General features: G+C 43.7%; 1 protein-coding gene across 1 annotated transcript in view; it reads left to right on the top strand.

Annotated features, from left to right (window-relative positions):
* Positions 1 to 573: 573 nt before the first annotated feature.
* prkd4 (protein kinase D4) overlaps positions 574 to 15,727 on the top strand; it is a 28,819-nt gene continuing 13,665 nt past the window's right edge. The window contains exons 1-6 of the mRNA XM_023826702.2: positions 574 to 719; positions 2,391 to 2,581; positions 7,922 to 8,060; positions 14,219 to 14,350; positions 14,487 to 14,641; positions 14,726 to 14,927. Coding sequence (XP_023682470.1) covers positions 659 to 719; positions 2,391 to 2,581; positions 7,922 to 8,060; positions 14,219 to 14,350; positions 14,487 to 14,641; positions 14,726 to 14,927 — 880 coding nt within the window. The 5' untranslated portion in view covers positions 574 to 658. The remainder of the gene's footprint in view (positions 720 to 2,390; positions 2,582 to 7,921; positions 8,061 to 14,218; positions 14,351 to 14,486; positions 14,642 to 14,725; positions 14,928 to 15,727) is intronic.

Below are 15,727 nucleotides of genomic sequence, written 5' to 3'. Positions count from 1 at the left end.
CATCCTCACATGCCTCATTCCGACAAACCCTCTGTGTTGCTGCTTTCATGTGAGGTCCATGTGACGCTGTGACCAGGCGTGAGCAGCCATGTGGGATCCCTTCAGCAAGCCTGTCTCATTTGTGTGTGTGTCTGTCCACTGTGGACCATGCAAACCTGTCAGCCCCTCAGGCTGGGATACAGTGACCCAGGTACCTGGGAGTGGACGGCTGGCTTGGGTGTGTTTGTATTGCATCTTACAGTGAGGGTTCCAGCCTGGGGAGCTTTTAATAAAGGTTCATTAAATAAAATTATACTTTTCAAACTCTACTGTAGTCTGTGTCTGCTTTGGTGTGTGTGCTGCAAATCTAAACTGGGGGACTGATTTCAAATGTCTTGTGTGTCGTAAATTTTTGTCTGTATTCTACATATTACTGATAAACAGGTAAAATACTTCAGCATCAGCACAATAATAAGAATTAAAATAAAAATAATATAGCATGGGCATTGCAGTGCTAGCACTGGATCTTGCTGAGGCACATCCGCCTTCACTCTGTGGGCAGTAACCCAAGCAGAACTTCAGTGGTGAGTTTTAGGGCTGCTTCCTCTCAGGCACTAGAGTGTAGTCATCAGACAAAAACGACAGCAAGTGCTGGTAGCAGTCGCAGGGCAGAAGAAATATGGAAGACAGTTTTGAACCAGACACATGTATAATGGAGCAAGAGGGCTCTGAGCTAACAGGTAGGCATTTTATTCAGACAAATTACTACCACTTGCGAAGTTCTGCTGTTTGAATGAGCAAAAATGCTGCATTTTTATTATTTAGGCTGTGAGCCTGTGAATCTTTCTTCCTTATCTATTTTGGTTCTAGTGTGGTTGGTACTCTGTCACTTGCAATGCTTGTAGAAACTTAGTTTATGCGGCAGAAGGCCCCCTCCCCCCCACCACCACCCTTTTCTTTATATAAATGTTTGTCCCAGTTATTCTGACCACGGTAACTGGTTAGAATGTTGTTGGGTACACATGTTTGTATATATTTGCTTGCAATTATTTAAAATGATGTGCTTATGCATAGGTGTAAATTATGGGGGTTGTAACCCACCCGATAATCAAAACCGGACAGTACAACCCCCTCGAACCCTTAAATAGGTGGAGACCTCAAGCCCCCAAATGCTTAAACCAAAGTTATCCTCTTGCATTCATACTTCACATGGATAAATAAAGCAATGACATGTGGTGTCTCCATCTCCTGACATGTCTCTCTGTCTTCTTGTGTAATGACGGCTCTGCCCAGTGAGTGATGCTTTGTCTCCAGCTCACTGACATGTCTCTTTCTGTTCCTGTGTAACGACGGCTCTGCCCAGTGATTGATGTCATGTCTCCAGTGCACTGATATGTCTCTCTGTGTTCCTGTGTAATAACGCCTCTGCAGTGACAGATGCCATGTCTCCAACTCACTGACATGTTACACAGGAACAGAGAGAGACAATAGCTCTGCCCAGTTAGTGATGCCGTTTCTCCAGCTCACTGAAATGTCTCTCCCTGTTCCTGTGTAATGACAGCTCTGCACAGTGACTGATGCCGTGTCTCCAGCTCACTGGCGTGTCTCTCTGTGTTCCTCTGTAATGACGGCTCTGCACAGTCACTGATGCCGTATCTCTCTGCGTTCCTCTGTAATGACGATTCTGCACAGTGACTGATGCCGTGTCTCCAGCTCACTGGCGTGTCTCTCTGCGTTCCTGTGCAATGACGGCTCTGCACAGTGACTGATGCCGTGTCTCCAGCTCACTGGCGTGTCTCTCTGCGTTCCTGTGCAATGACGGCTCTGCACAGTGACTGATGCCGTATCTCTCTGTGTTCCTCTGTAATGACGATTCTGCACAGTGACTGATGCCGTGTCTCCAGTTCACTGGCGTGTCTCTCTGCGTTCCTGTATAATGACGGCTCTGCACAGTGACTGATGCCATGTCTCCAGCTCACTGGCGTGTCTCTCTGCGTTCCTGTGTAATGACGGCTCTGCACAGTGACTGATGCCGTGTCTCCAGCTCACTGGCGTGTCTCTCTGTGTTTCTGTGTAATGATTGCTCTGCACAGTGACTGATGCCGTTTCTCCAGCTCACTGGCGTGTCTCTCTGCGTTCCTGTGTAATGACGGCTCTGCACAGTCACTGATGCCGTATCTCTCTGTGTTCCTGTGTAATGACGGCTATGCACAGTGACTGATGCCGTTTCTCCAGCTCACTGGCATGTCTCTCTGCGTTCCTGTGTAATGATGGCTCTGCACAGTGACTGATGCCGTGTCTCCAGCTCACTGGCGTGTCTCTCTGTGTTTCTGTGTAATGATTGCTCTGCACAGTGACTGATGCCGTTTCTCCAGCTCACTGACAGTCTCTCTGTGTTCCTGTATCTCCAGCCGCTCTGTCAGTGATGTCAGTGAACCCCCCTGTCACACCGGGCAAGCTTCCTCTTGCCCCTCAGCTTTCCCAGGGCCTAGCACTGATCCAACTGCAGATTGGGCTCCTCAGGGAGTCAGTGTGGGTTTCCAGAACTCAGCTCAACTTTCATGACATGAGGAAACTAGCAATCCAGATAATTGCCAAGAGAGTAAGTAATCCCAGTGTAAACTGCTTTCACATGCCTGTCTGTGCAAAACCTTCAGATAAATACACAAGATGCAGGTTTCTCTTTGAGTGACTTTAGAACATCTACTGTATAATGTTATGTTATGTTATGTTATGTTATGTTATGTTATGTTGTTATGTTATGTTATTTACCATATTAATTTCACTAATAGAGGTTCTGTTTGCCAGGTTCTGTTTGCCATCCATTTTTCTACCCCTATAAGAACCATTAATGAAACTGGAATTGGAAAGAGGGTGAAATTGTGCTTTTAAATACATGGAACATATATGGTTCCTTTAACTTTAACAGCAGTACTTTAAAGAAGCTTAAAAGAGAAAAGAACAGATCCTTGTAACAGCTGCTCCACCTGAGCTTTGCTGCTGAACCATAATGAAAACATGCCTGGGCCCCAGGCTTCTCTCTCTGCTTTCTCTCATCTTCTCTAACAGATGACCTTTGTTTAGTCATCGTGTAGCTGTACTGGCTCAACGGTGGTTTTGCACATCCGTTCTTAAATTTCCAACCACAATTCTCACCCTCAGCCTTCTGCTCATCTTATCGTATGCTCTTCCTTTTCTTTTCTGCACCCATTTCAGTTTAAAGGCAACAGGCATCTCACTCTAATTTGAGCTTTTTGCATTTGTGTTTCAAATTTTAATCTTTTAAAACTTTTAATCTTAATTATGTGCCATTGACTATCACAATTAGGGAGAAATTCTCAAACTTACAGCGTTAGAGCAGCCTGCACTTTTTCAAATTATTATTGGGTCATTCTCAGTATAAGATTCAAATGTACTGCAAATATTGCAAAACACTGTTTTTTTCAATTTTTTTTATAATTATGTATATTTATTATTCATATATATTTATTATTCCTAAACAGTTATGAATATATCGGTATGATTATATTTGTTGCAATATGCATTTTATACATCTTATACCATTTTGTGTCATGGATTTTCACATATCCACAGGTTTTCTTTAAATTATGAACAAAGTATCAAAAATTTGAATCTTTTGGTATGTTAGTTTAACTTTAAATTTACAAATGAGAGGAGGCCATTCGGTCCATCAAGCTCATTTGAGGAGAACTTAACTAATAGCTCAGAGTTATTAAAATCTTACCTAGCTCTGATTTAAAGGAACCCAGGGGTTCAGCTTGCATTACACTAACAGGAAGACTATTCCATACTCTAACTACACGCTGTGTAAAGAAGTGCTTTCTCATTTTAAAATGTACTCCTGCTAATTTCCACCTATGGCCACGAGTTCTAATATTTAAACTAATATTGAAATAGCCATTTGGCTGAACAGCATCCAGACCCGTTAGAATCTTATATACCTGGATCATGTCCCCCCTTAGTCTCCTTTGCTCAAGGCTAAACAGATTCAGCTCAGCTAACCTCTCCTCATAAGACATTCCTCTAAGACCAGGAATCATTCTTGTAGCCCTATATTGAACCTTTTCCAAGGCAGCACACAATATACTTTTTAAGGTATGGTGACCAAACTTGCACACAATATTCTAGGTGGGGTCTTACCAAGGAATTGTATAATCTTAGCATCACCTCCCTTGAGTTAAACTCTACACACCTAGAGATGTAACCCAACATCCTATTGGCCTTTTTTTTTTATTGCTTCCCAAGTTCCATTTTTAATTGTAATATTAATCATTCTGAGTGTGTTCTTGCTGTCCACCCTACGGTATTGGGGTAGCCGGTCCTTTATGAGACTGTCCTTTGACATCAGTCACATCACAGCCTTCATTGTGTACTTCTCTCAATGGAGTGAGCGCAACTCCTGCATGCTCACTGTGTATTTATGCTTTCACCCCCATAATTCTCGTTATATTGTGCTTATAATTGGCTGTGGTTAAGCTTAACATGTCCACGCTGTTGTTATGAAATATACAGTTGAGTGTTATACTGTAATATAAATATTAAAATGTGTTTCTGAAACACCACGTCACCTAATCATTAACGTTCTAACTGTAGGTCAATCATATTCTCATGAAATGCTCACTTTATAAAAAACAAACACAAGAAAACATCCATCTTGTCATTGTCCCCTCTGTCATTGTCCACCCTGTTATAGTCCCCTCTATCAATTTCCACCATGTAAGAGTCCCCTCTGTCATTGTCCACCCTGTCATAGTCCCCTCTGTCATTGTCCACCCTGTAAGAGTCCCCTCTGTCATTGTCCACCCTGTCATAGTCCCCTCTGTCATTGTCCACCCTGTTATAGTCCCCTCTATCAACTTCCACCGTGTAAGAGTCCCCTCTCATTGTCCACCCTGTAAGAGTCCCCTCTGTCATTGTCCACCCTGTCATAGTTCCCTCTGTCATTTTCCACCCTGTTATAGTCCCCTTGGTCATTGTCCACCTTGTCTTTGTCCTCTCTCATGCTTCTTTACCTGACAGGGTGGACATGCCTTTTCTTGCATTTTTTTAAGTTAAAAGAAAATGTCCATATAATTACCAAATAATTCATGTAAAAACAACACACAGCTCCGTCCGATCCTCGCGTGTGCCACGCCCACCTCGTTACCTCGTGTTAATCCCTGATTGTCATCACCTGTTTCCTGTTCCTTTTGACTTGTCCTGTGTATATTAGTCCGCATCTCCCACTGTCTCCCAGATCGGTCATTGTGTAGTGTCGTGTTGGATGTTTGCTGTTTGCCCGGATCCCTTAATAAACCCCGCTCATCTAGCTTGATTTCCTGCTCGCCCGCTCAACCATCGTGACAATATTGCAGTGCCCTTTTCCCATGTAACTGCACTATTAAGGACAGTGTAATACACTAACAGCACACTGATCTCACACTATCACTTAAATTTCTGTATTTATGTTTGTATTACTCCTGTTGTTGCAAGTTAAAGAGGACTTAATACCTGTTTCCAGCAAAACGAAATCTAGGAAACTACAACCAAGGTACAACTAAGGAAATTAAGAAAAAAGTCAGGAGGAAAAGGGCTCTGTTCCACAAATGGAAATTAACTAATGATTTCAAAACTAAGCAGGAGTATCTAAGTCTACAGGTTGAGTTAAAAAAACAACATGAGACTCTCTAAGAGGGAGGAAGAAAAATTGCATTGGAGGCTAAGGATGATAATAAAAGTGTCTTCCAATATTTTAACTCTAAAAGAACTGTAAAAGCTGAAATCACTAATTTGCAGGATAGTAAGGACCTTATAATTGAAAATGAAATTGATATAGTAAATGAGTTTAATGACTATTTTACCCGGGTGTTCACAGTAGAGAACATGAGTAACTTACCACCATTTAGTACGAATACAGCGTCTTCTTTGATCAATATATGTATAACTGAGGCTAATGTGGTACTAAGCCTAGCTAAGCTCAAAATAAATAAATCGCAGGGCCCTGATGGCATCTTACCTATAGTTTTAAAAGAGATGAGGGATATTATTAGCCAATCTTTAACTTTAATATTCCGGAAATCGTTATCTGCGGGTGTGGTACCTTCTGATTGGAAGCGTGCTAATATAACACCCATATTCAAAAAAGGGGATAGAAGTAATCCAGCAAACTATTGGCCAATCAGTTTAACTAGCATTCCTGGAAAAATAATGGAAGCTATAATCCAAGTGAAAATGGTAGATTACCTGGATTCAAATAACATTCTGAGGGATAGTCAACATGGATTTAGGAGAGGTAGATCCTGTTTAACGAATTTACGTGAATTCTTTGTGGCAGCTACAAGAGAAATTGATCACAAAAAGGCCGTACTTAGAGTATGGAATAGCCTTCCTACTGGTGTAGTGCAACCCTGGGTTCCTTTAAATCAGAGCTAAATAAGATTTTAACAACTCTGAGCAATTAGTTAAGTTCTCCCCAAATGAGCTTGATGGGCCGAATGGCCTCCTCTCGTTTGTAAATTTCTTATGTTCTTTTATGTGAGTACAGGGGGTCTGTTATTACTGTTATTCAGTATGTTACTGAGTCCAAGCTTTGTTTACACTGTAATACTGTTGTCCAGCCTGTTATTCTCATGTATTATCAAAATAAAAAAAGAATGTCTTTTGCCTAATAAAACATTATCATAGATTTTTTTTAAATTAACAATGTGGACAAATAGCATACTTTGATTTTTTTTATTTGCATATGTTTTCTGTTCACTGTTGTGTGGAACAGAGAGCACATCTGTTGTGGATTTCGTGAACGAAACAAATATAATAAAAAAATTTAGGTTTTTGAGTAAAAAAAAAGAATTATTGTTGAGAAAGGGATGCAATATCTGTATGAGAATGGCATTTCTGGTAACACAATGCAACTGAAAAACCTTTGTTGTTTTTGTCTATGGCAGGATGGACACAATTTGTGGTTGAATTACAAATTGTCTGCTTACACATAGTTAAGCTTGACACAGATGTTTTCTGAATAATATAATAATGATTATGAGAAAGACCTTGGTGTGTATGTTGATGCTTCCATGTCTCATTCTCGCCAGTGCGGGGAAGCAATAAAAAAGGCCAATAGGATGTTGGGGTATATCTCCAGGTGTGTGGAGTTTAAGTCAAGGGAGGTAATGCTAAGATTATACAATTCCTTGGTGAGACCTCACCTAGAATATTGTGTACAGGTTTGGTCACCATATCTTAAAAAGGACATAGCAGCCTTAGAAAAGGTACAGCGTAGGGCCACAAGAATGATTCCTGGTCTTAGAGGAATGTCATACGAGGAAAGGTTATTTGAGCTAAATCTGTTCAGCCTCAAGCAAAGGAGACTGAGGGGGGACATGATCCAGGTCTATAAGATTCTAATAGGTTTGGATGCTGTTCAACCGAATAGTTACTTCAGCATTAGTTCAAATACAAGAACTCGTGGCCATAGGTGGAAATTAGCGGGAGAACATTTCAAACTGGATTTAAGGAAGCACTTCTTTACACAGCGTGTAGTCAGAGTATGGAATAGTCTTCCTGATAACGTAGTGCAAGCTGAATCCTTGGGTTCCTTTAAATCAGAACTAGATAAGATTTTAACAACTCTGAGCTATTAGTTAAGTTCTCCCCAAGCGAGCTCGATGGGCCGAATGGCCTCCTCTCGTTTGTATAGTTCTTATGTTCTTATGTTCTTATAAACTTTCAAAGAAATGAAGAAAAAAAAGTAAACTGAGAATGACCCAATTATTAGACTAACTATAAAGCTCATTTGAGACATTTCAAATCAAAGTAACCTCGTAAATTAACAACAGATCAGAGGAAGACTCTTTAAAATTAAATCACTCTGCAGTATGTTTTATAAACAGGACCCCGTATGAACCATTTAATAATAAACTGAGGAACTGATTCTGTGTTCTGACAGGATCCAAAGTGTCCAGTAATAGAACAGAGGGAGAATATCCTGTTGTTCCGGCATGCGCCCAGTTCTGAAAACCTTCTTAAGAGGCTGAGGGAATATGACACAATACAGGATGGAGATCTAATCGAGGTTGTGTTGTCTGGTAAGCTGCTGCAGGTTTGTCATGTGGTCTTTTCAGGGGGCCCCAGTGAAGTGACTGTTTGTTACCAGCAGGGGGCCCCCAAGCCTTATAGGCCCTATGCAAATGCATGGTTCGAGTGGTGGTTAACACCACAGATATGAAAACGTAAATATTGCATTGGCCATTGTTGTATGTCGCCGCTATACGTCTGTGGGTCCACCATATCAGAGCAGTCAAGATCCACTAATGGACAGATGTAGTGACTTAATGGCACAGTGGGCTAAGTTTCAATGCCTGTGATCAGAAGATTGCTGCTTCAAACCCTGCCGCCTTGTCTGTGGGCCCTTGGGTAAGGCCCTTAACCCTGCTCCAGGGGTGCTGCATATTGGCTGACCCTGCACTCTGACCCCCAGGCAGAGAGCAATATGGGGTAGGCAAAGAGAAGCATTCCAATGTACCCATGTTTTACTTGTGTAAAGGGCAAATAACTGATTTATCCATGTCAAATTCAATGTGCATTGAGAGATGCAGACTTCTCAACAAAATAAACTGCAACTCACTTCTGAACTGATTTTCATGAAGTCTGGATTATAGACATGTAATATTGTATCTTGCCTCACCAACTTCTCCAATGGGCTCACCACCTATAGGAGGGGCCATAAGGGTCGGGTGCAATGTGAGCTGGGCAGTGGACAAAGGCGGGGACCTTGGCGGTCCGATCCTCGGCTGCAGAAGCTAGCTCTAGGGACATGGAATGTCACCTCTCTGATGGGGAAAGAGCCTGAGCCGGTGCGCGAGGTTGTGAAGTTCCGACTAGATAAAGTCGGGCTCACCTCAATGCACGGCTTGGGCTCTGGAACCAATTTCCTTGAGGGGGGTTGGATCCTCTTCCACTCTGGAGTTGCTCGCGGGGAGAGGTGCTGAGCAGGGCATACTTATTGCCCCCTGGCTGGGCGCCTGTACATTGGAGTTTACCGCAGTGGACGAGAGGGTAGCCTCCCTTCGCCTTTGGGTGGGGGGACAGATCCTGACTGTTGTTTGCGCTTATGCGCCAAGCAGCAGTTCAGAATATCCACCCTTTCTAGAGTCCTTGGAAGGGGTGTTGGAGAGCACTCCTCCTGGGGACTCTCTTGTTCTGCTGGGGGACTTCAATGCTCACGTGGGCAATGACAGTGAGACCTGCAGTGGCGTGATTGGGAGGAACAGCCCTCCCGATCTGAACCCGAGCGGTGCTTTGTTATTGGACTTCTGTGCTCGTCACGGATTGTCCATAATGAACAACATGTTCAGGCATAAGGGTTTCCATATGTACACTTGGCACCAGGACACCATAGGCCGCAGTTCGATGATCGACTTTGTAGTCGTGCCGTCGGACTTGCGGCCGCATGTCTTGGACACTCGGGTGAAGTGAGGGGCGGAGCTGTCAACTGATCACTACCTGGTGGTGGGTTGGCTCTGCTGGTGGCGGAGGAAGCCGGCCAGGCCTGGCAGGCCCAAGCATATAGTGAGGGTCTGCTGGGAGCGTCTAGCAGAATCCCCTGTCAGGAGGAGTTTCAACTCCTACCTCCGGCAGAACTTCTCCCATGTCCCAGGGGAGGCGGGGGACATTGAGTCCGAATGGGCCATGTTCCGCGCCTCCATTGTAGAGGTGGCTGACCGGAGCTGTGGCCGTAAGGTGGTCGGTGCCTGTCGCGGCGGCAATCCCCGAACCCGCTGGTGGACACTGGTGGTGAGGGATGCCATCAAGCTCAAGAAGCCTTTTTGGCCTGTGGGACTCCAGAGGCAGCTGACAGCTACTGGCAGGCCAAGCGGGATGTGGCTTCGGTGGTCGCTGAGGCAAAAACTCGGGTGTGGGAGAAGTTTGGTGAGGCCATGGAAAACGACTTCTAGACGGCTTCGAGGAGATTCTAGTCCACCATCCGGCAGCTCAGGGCAGGAAAGTGGTGCAACATTATGGTGGGGATGGGGTGCTGCTGACCTCAACTCGGGATGTTTTGGGTCGGTGGAGGGAGTACTTCGAAGACCTCCTCAATCCCACTGACACACCATCCAACGAGGAACCTGAGTCTGGGGACTTGGGTGTGGACTCCCCTATCGCTGAGGTGGTTAAAAAGCTCCTCAGTGGCTAGGTCCCGGGGGTGGATGAGATCCGCTCGGAGATCCTTATGGCGCTGGATGCTGTGGGGCTGTCCGGGTTGACAGGCATCTGCAGCATCGCGTGGACATCGGGGGCAATGCCTCTGGACTAGCAGACCGGGGTGGTGGTCCCCCTCTTAGAAGGGGGACCGGAGGGTGTGCTCCAACTATAGGGGGATCACACTCCTCAGCCTCTCTGGTAAGGTCTATTCGGGGGTTCTGGAGAGGAGGGTCCACTGGATTGTCGAACCTCGGATTCAGGAGGAGCAGTGTGGTTTTCACCCTGGCCATGGAACAGTGGACCAGCTCTATACTCTCCGCAGGGTTTTGGAGGGTTCATGGGTAGTTTGCCCAACCAGTCTACATGTGTTTTGTGGACTTGGAGAAGGCATTCGACCGTCCCTCGGGGAGTCCTGTGGGGGGTGCTCCGGGAGTATGGGGTGCCGGGCCTCTTTTTAAGGATTGTTCGGTCCCTGTATGACTGGTGCCCTTTGTCACGATTCTGTTCATAGTTTTTATCTAGGTGCAGCCAGGGTGGTGAGGGTGTCCGGTTTGGTGACCTCAGGATTAGGTCTCTGCTTTTTGCAGATGATGTGGTTCTGTTGGCTTCATTGGACCGGGACCTTCGGCTCTCACTGGGACAGTTCGCAACCGAATGCGAAGCGGCTGGGATGAGAATCAGCACCTCTAAATCCGAGACCATGGTCCTCAGCCGGAAAAGGGTAGAATGCTCTCTCCGGGTCGGGGATGGGGTCCTCCCCCAAGTGGAGGAGTTTAAGTATCTCGGGGCCTTGTTCACGAGTGAGGGAACGATGGAACGGGAGATCAACAGGCGGATTGGTGCAGCATCACTTGTGATGTGGGCGCTGCATCGGTCTGTCATGGTGAAGAAGGAGCTGAGCCAAAAGGCAAAGCTCTCGATTTACCAGTCGATCTACGTTCCTACCCTCACCTATGGCCACGAGCTGTGGATAGTGACCGAAAGAATGAGATTGTGAGTGCAAGCGGCCGAAATGAGTTTCCTCCGCAGGGTGGCTGGGCTCTCCCTTAGAGATAGGGTGAGGAGCTCGGTCATTCAGGAGGGACTGAGTAGAGTCGCTGCTCCTCCGCATTGAGAGGAGCCAGATGAGGTGGCTCGGGCATCTGATTAGGATGCCTCCTGGACGCCTCCCTGGTGAGGTGTTCCGGGCATGTCCCACTGGAAGGAGGCCACGGTGAAGACCCAGGACACGCTGGAGAGACTATTTCTCTTGGTTAGCCTGGGAAAGCCTCGGGATTCTCCCGGAGGAGCTGGATGAAGTGGTCAGGGAGAAGGAAGTCTAGGTTTCCCTGCTGAGACTGCTGCCCCAGCGACCCGACCTCAAATCAAGCGGGAGATAATGGATGAATGGATGGCTCACAAACTTAATTTGTTCGATTACCCGAAAAGTTCGCGACCTGAATCAATTTTTCCCATTTAAAATAATGTAAATACAAATAATTCATTCAAATCTCAGAAACACTGATTTTTTTTCAATTTTTAAATGTTTTTCTGTGATCAAGAATATAGACTTAAATTAAAATAACCTTGATTATACACAAATAATGCTATATTAAGTAAAATAGTACAATTGAGCATACACTTGTTGGCAGGCTGGTCGCTCGAAAAACGCCAAAACACAGAAAAGAACCACAAAACATCCTCCCAAAAAAACAATTAACATTAAAAGACTAACAGTCAAAAACAATACAGTAATTTCAAAAATGTGATTTTTTTTTTATTATACTGTACATTATTTTCATATGCCTAAAATTTTTATTTACATTTCGTGATGCCACGCGTTGTATGGCGATGAACTTCTTTGTTTGTACTGTAAACAAACAATACGCAGTTGCCACTATGTGTGAATGGAGAATATAACACTTAAATAGGAGTTATTTAATAATTTATGTTATTAATGAAGTACTGTAATTTTATGTATAGATATGTGACTGAGAAAAACCATCACAAACATGTTTATCAATCACTGAAAGGAACCGGTGTAACAGAACATTCTGTCTCTCTCTATTTTTCTATTTTCAGATATTTGACTTCTGAAGAGATATAGTAAAGACTATAGTGCTGTCAAACGATAAAATTTTTTAATCAGATTAATCACAGGGTTGCTGTAGATTAATTTAGATTAATCACGATTAAATATAATTCATTTTTAATCTATATTAATCACATTTCATTTTGCATGAGCAAGCAGACTCAAGTAAAAAGGGAATATATATGCACTTAACATGCATGTTTATTGAACATCTTGAACACAAGTCGGATGCATTCCATCTGCTACAGAAGTGTAATACCAAAGGACCCATATCAAAAAGCAAGATTTTTTGCTTAGCCGGACAACTTGTCGTATTTAAGGTACCTCTGTTAAAATGGTCTTTATTTTCGTTTACTTACAATTAGCCCAAACTATCGTTAATCCGACAAATAATCTGCCTGCTCATGAACTCCAATTCTAGCCCGGTTAATTGCCATTGTTAGTAATATCAGTGCTTTATGTATAAAACTCCGTAGCAACACGTCCACAGATAAGTTGGACGGTATAGTGTGTGTGATTGATTTAATGAGCCACAAATGAGAAGTAGTGCTTAAACAGTATAAAACTACAACTTTCCCTTCTGTTAATAAAATGTGCAGCCGTCTTGGATTCTGAACTCGGGATTCTCTGTGCTGCTCCGAGATATTTCTCGGATCTCCAAGAAACGGGAGCACGCATGTCATCACTTCCGGCTTCAATACTCGGAATCCGACTCGGAATACGAGTTCCCAGGGCAAATGGAATGCACCAAAACTGCCCGAAATGGGTTGGCAGAGACATTTCAGGGATTTTGAGTCATTCTGCGCTGCAGATGGGTTAATTGCGTTAAAAATTTTAATCAGATTAATCATGATGATGGATTAATCCGTGTTAACCCATTAATTTTGACAGCCCTAGTTAAGACATCTTCTTATCCTATCTTCTTACAACCAGCAACAAGTTTTTTTATACATTCCACAACCATTCTTGGGCATAATGTACACTTCTTCGTGTTTCTGGTGGTCCTTTGGGGCGCTTTCAATGGACCCTTTTGGGGGATGTTTGTGTTCGCAGCGTGAAACACGGTTAGTGAACCGGTACAAAAAATTTCTGAACATCTGGTTCGTAACCCGATTTGTTCATGAACAGGAATGTTCGTGGGTCGAGGTACCACTGTATAATAATATGCAGTATTGTGTTATATTATATTGTATTGTAGTACTATATGTGTCAGTGTCTGAAGTGAAGTAAAGAAGAGGAGAATAAAATATTTCAGATACTTGTGACATTGCATAATGGCAGAAGCTTCTCCCAACTGGAATCTGGGGAACAAAAATAGTCTTATTTTATTAATGAATTGATTTAGTTATGGATACAGTAACAAGCAACCAGCTGCCTTTTTAACAACAAAATAGATATAGGAATCTTTATATTTGAAGAAACTCACAAAAGCTGAAATTCTAAATCATTTACACTTCATGTTGCCTATTCATCATAGACCAGAGTTTGCATGTCCCATTGGAAGCTATGACTATTCAAATAGTTCAAATTTTGGTATAGGGCTGATTAGATCTGCCCCCTGTAACTGAATTTAATTCCAGTAAGTAACTAGTATCATGTACATATATAATACATACAATACTACACATTTATAGCAATCCAAATTCCATAAAAATCAGTTCAGAATTAAATGAGTTACAGTCGATTTTGTAGAGAAGTCTGCATCTCTCAATACACATTGTATTTGTTTACTTATCTTGACTTCAGTATGGCAGATCTGCAGATGCACCATCAAATCACAAACGCAGCATCTATTTCTCCATGCCTATGTTAAACACTGTCCCTGGGTTTTATATAGAATTCTTGCTACCTGGTCATACAGTATGAGCTTAGTGTCTGGTGGTTTATTATGTTACTTAAACATGTGCTGTGGTCTCAACATACCAGCAAAATGCATCAGTAAGTTTTACTGACAGACAATTATGTTGTCAGGCTCCACTTCCAGGTCTGAGACGAGGCGCAGCTCACACATCTTGGTTGTACAATCATATCGCACCCCAACGTTCTGTAACCACTGTGGTGAAATGCTGTGGGGTCTTGTACGACAAGGCCTCAAGTGTGAAGGTGTGCCCCGCAGCCGTCCTTATCCTTATTACAACTTTGTAGTAATGTGTAGGAAATCACTTTCTTTATTTAGAATAATTTATTTATTTGTTATTATTAATTGTTTAAATATACCCTCTCCTTACATGTTTCGTAGCTTGTGGGCTAGACTTCCACAAACGTTGTGTCCTTAAGTTGTCCAAAGACTGCAACCGTGAGAGGCGGCGCTGTGGGTCCAGCCTGTCCCTCTTCCAGCCCAGACGGCCCAGAACATCCTCCCTGTCCACACAGGCTGGGGGGAGCCTGGAGGAGGTGTGGAGGAAGCCCTTTACTATCCTCACTTTGGCCACACTGCCGCCTTTTCTGCACTCCAATCCATTCTCCCTCTCTCTGCAGATCAGCATGTCGAAGCCGGAGTCCCGGACGCGGCCCATCTCATGGGTGGAGCGGCCTCTGTGGTTGGGCAGGGGCCAGGCTGAGCAGGGCCGTGTGCCGGTGCCACACACCTTTCACATTCACACCTACACCAAGACCACCACCTGCCAGCTCTGCCATCGCATGCTCAAGGGCCTCTTCCGTCAGGGCCTACAGTGCTCTGGTACAGCATTTAATATCGATGTATGAACATCATATTGATAATAATGTGAGCCAGCAGTAGTGCTGGTACTGTGTTAGGACTATGTGGCCGTGATGGGAAGCTCACTAGCTAAAATCCCCTCAGTGGTGATTTCACTGTTTGGCCCTTGAGTAAGGCCCTTAACCCTAATTGGTCCAGGGATACTGGCTGACCCCACATTAGCAACTGTACGTTGCTTTGGATAAAGGCATCTGCTAAATAAATGTAATGTACACATGGTTGCCAACTTTGGCCAGCTGGCTGGAGTAAGATTTTTAGTCCGAAACTTAAGTCTGCACACAGATTATTATTGGGCTGGGCGCCCCAACTGGTGGCTGCCCTTCGCAGACAGCTTGTTCTACAAAGAGCAAGTTGATGGAGGCGTAAAAAGAATTTCCCCATGAGGGACAATAAAGGTTAAATTATTATTATTATTATTAGATAAGAACAACATAAGAACATAAGAACATAAGAACTATACAAACGAGAGGAGGCCATTCGGCCCATCGAGCTCGCTTGGGGAGAACTTAACTAATAGCTCAGAGTTGTTAAAATCTTATCTAGCTCTGATTTAAAGGAACCCAAGGATTCAGCTTGCACTACGTTATCAGGAAGACTATTCCATACTCTGACTACACACTGTGTAAAGAAGTGCTTCCTTAAATCCAGTTTGAAATGTTCTCCCGCTAATTTCCACCTACAGTGTATGGCCACGAGTTCTTGTATTTGAACTAATGCTGAAGTAACTATTCGGTTGAACAGCATCCAAACCTGTTAGAATC

The sequence above is a fragment of the Paramormyrops kingsleyae genome, chromosome 10, assembly GCF_048594095.1.
Source record: "Paramormyrops kingsleyae isolate MSU_618 chromosome 10, PKINGS_0.4, whole genome shotgun sequence".
Classification (NCBI taxonomy): Eukaryota; Metazoa; Chordata; class Actinopteri; order Osteoglossiformes; family Mormyridae; genus Paramormyrops; species Paramormyrops kingsleyae.
The sequence above is the reverse complement of the archived record's forward strand: the minus strand, read 5'-3'. Positions and strand labels throughout refer to the sequence as shown.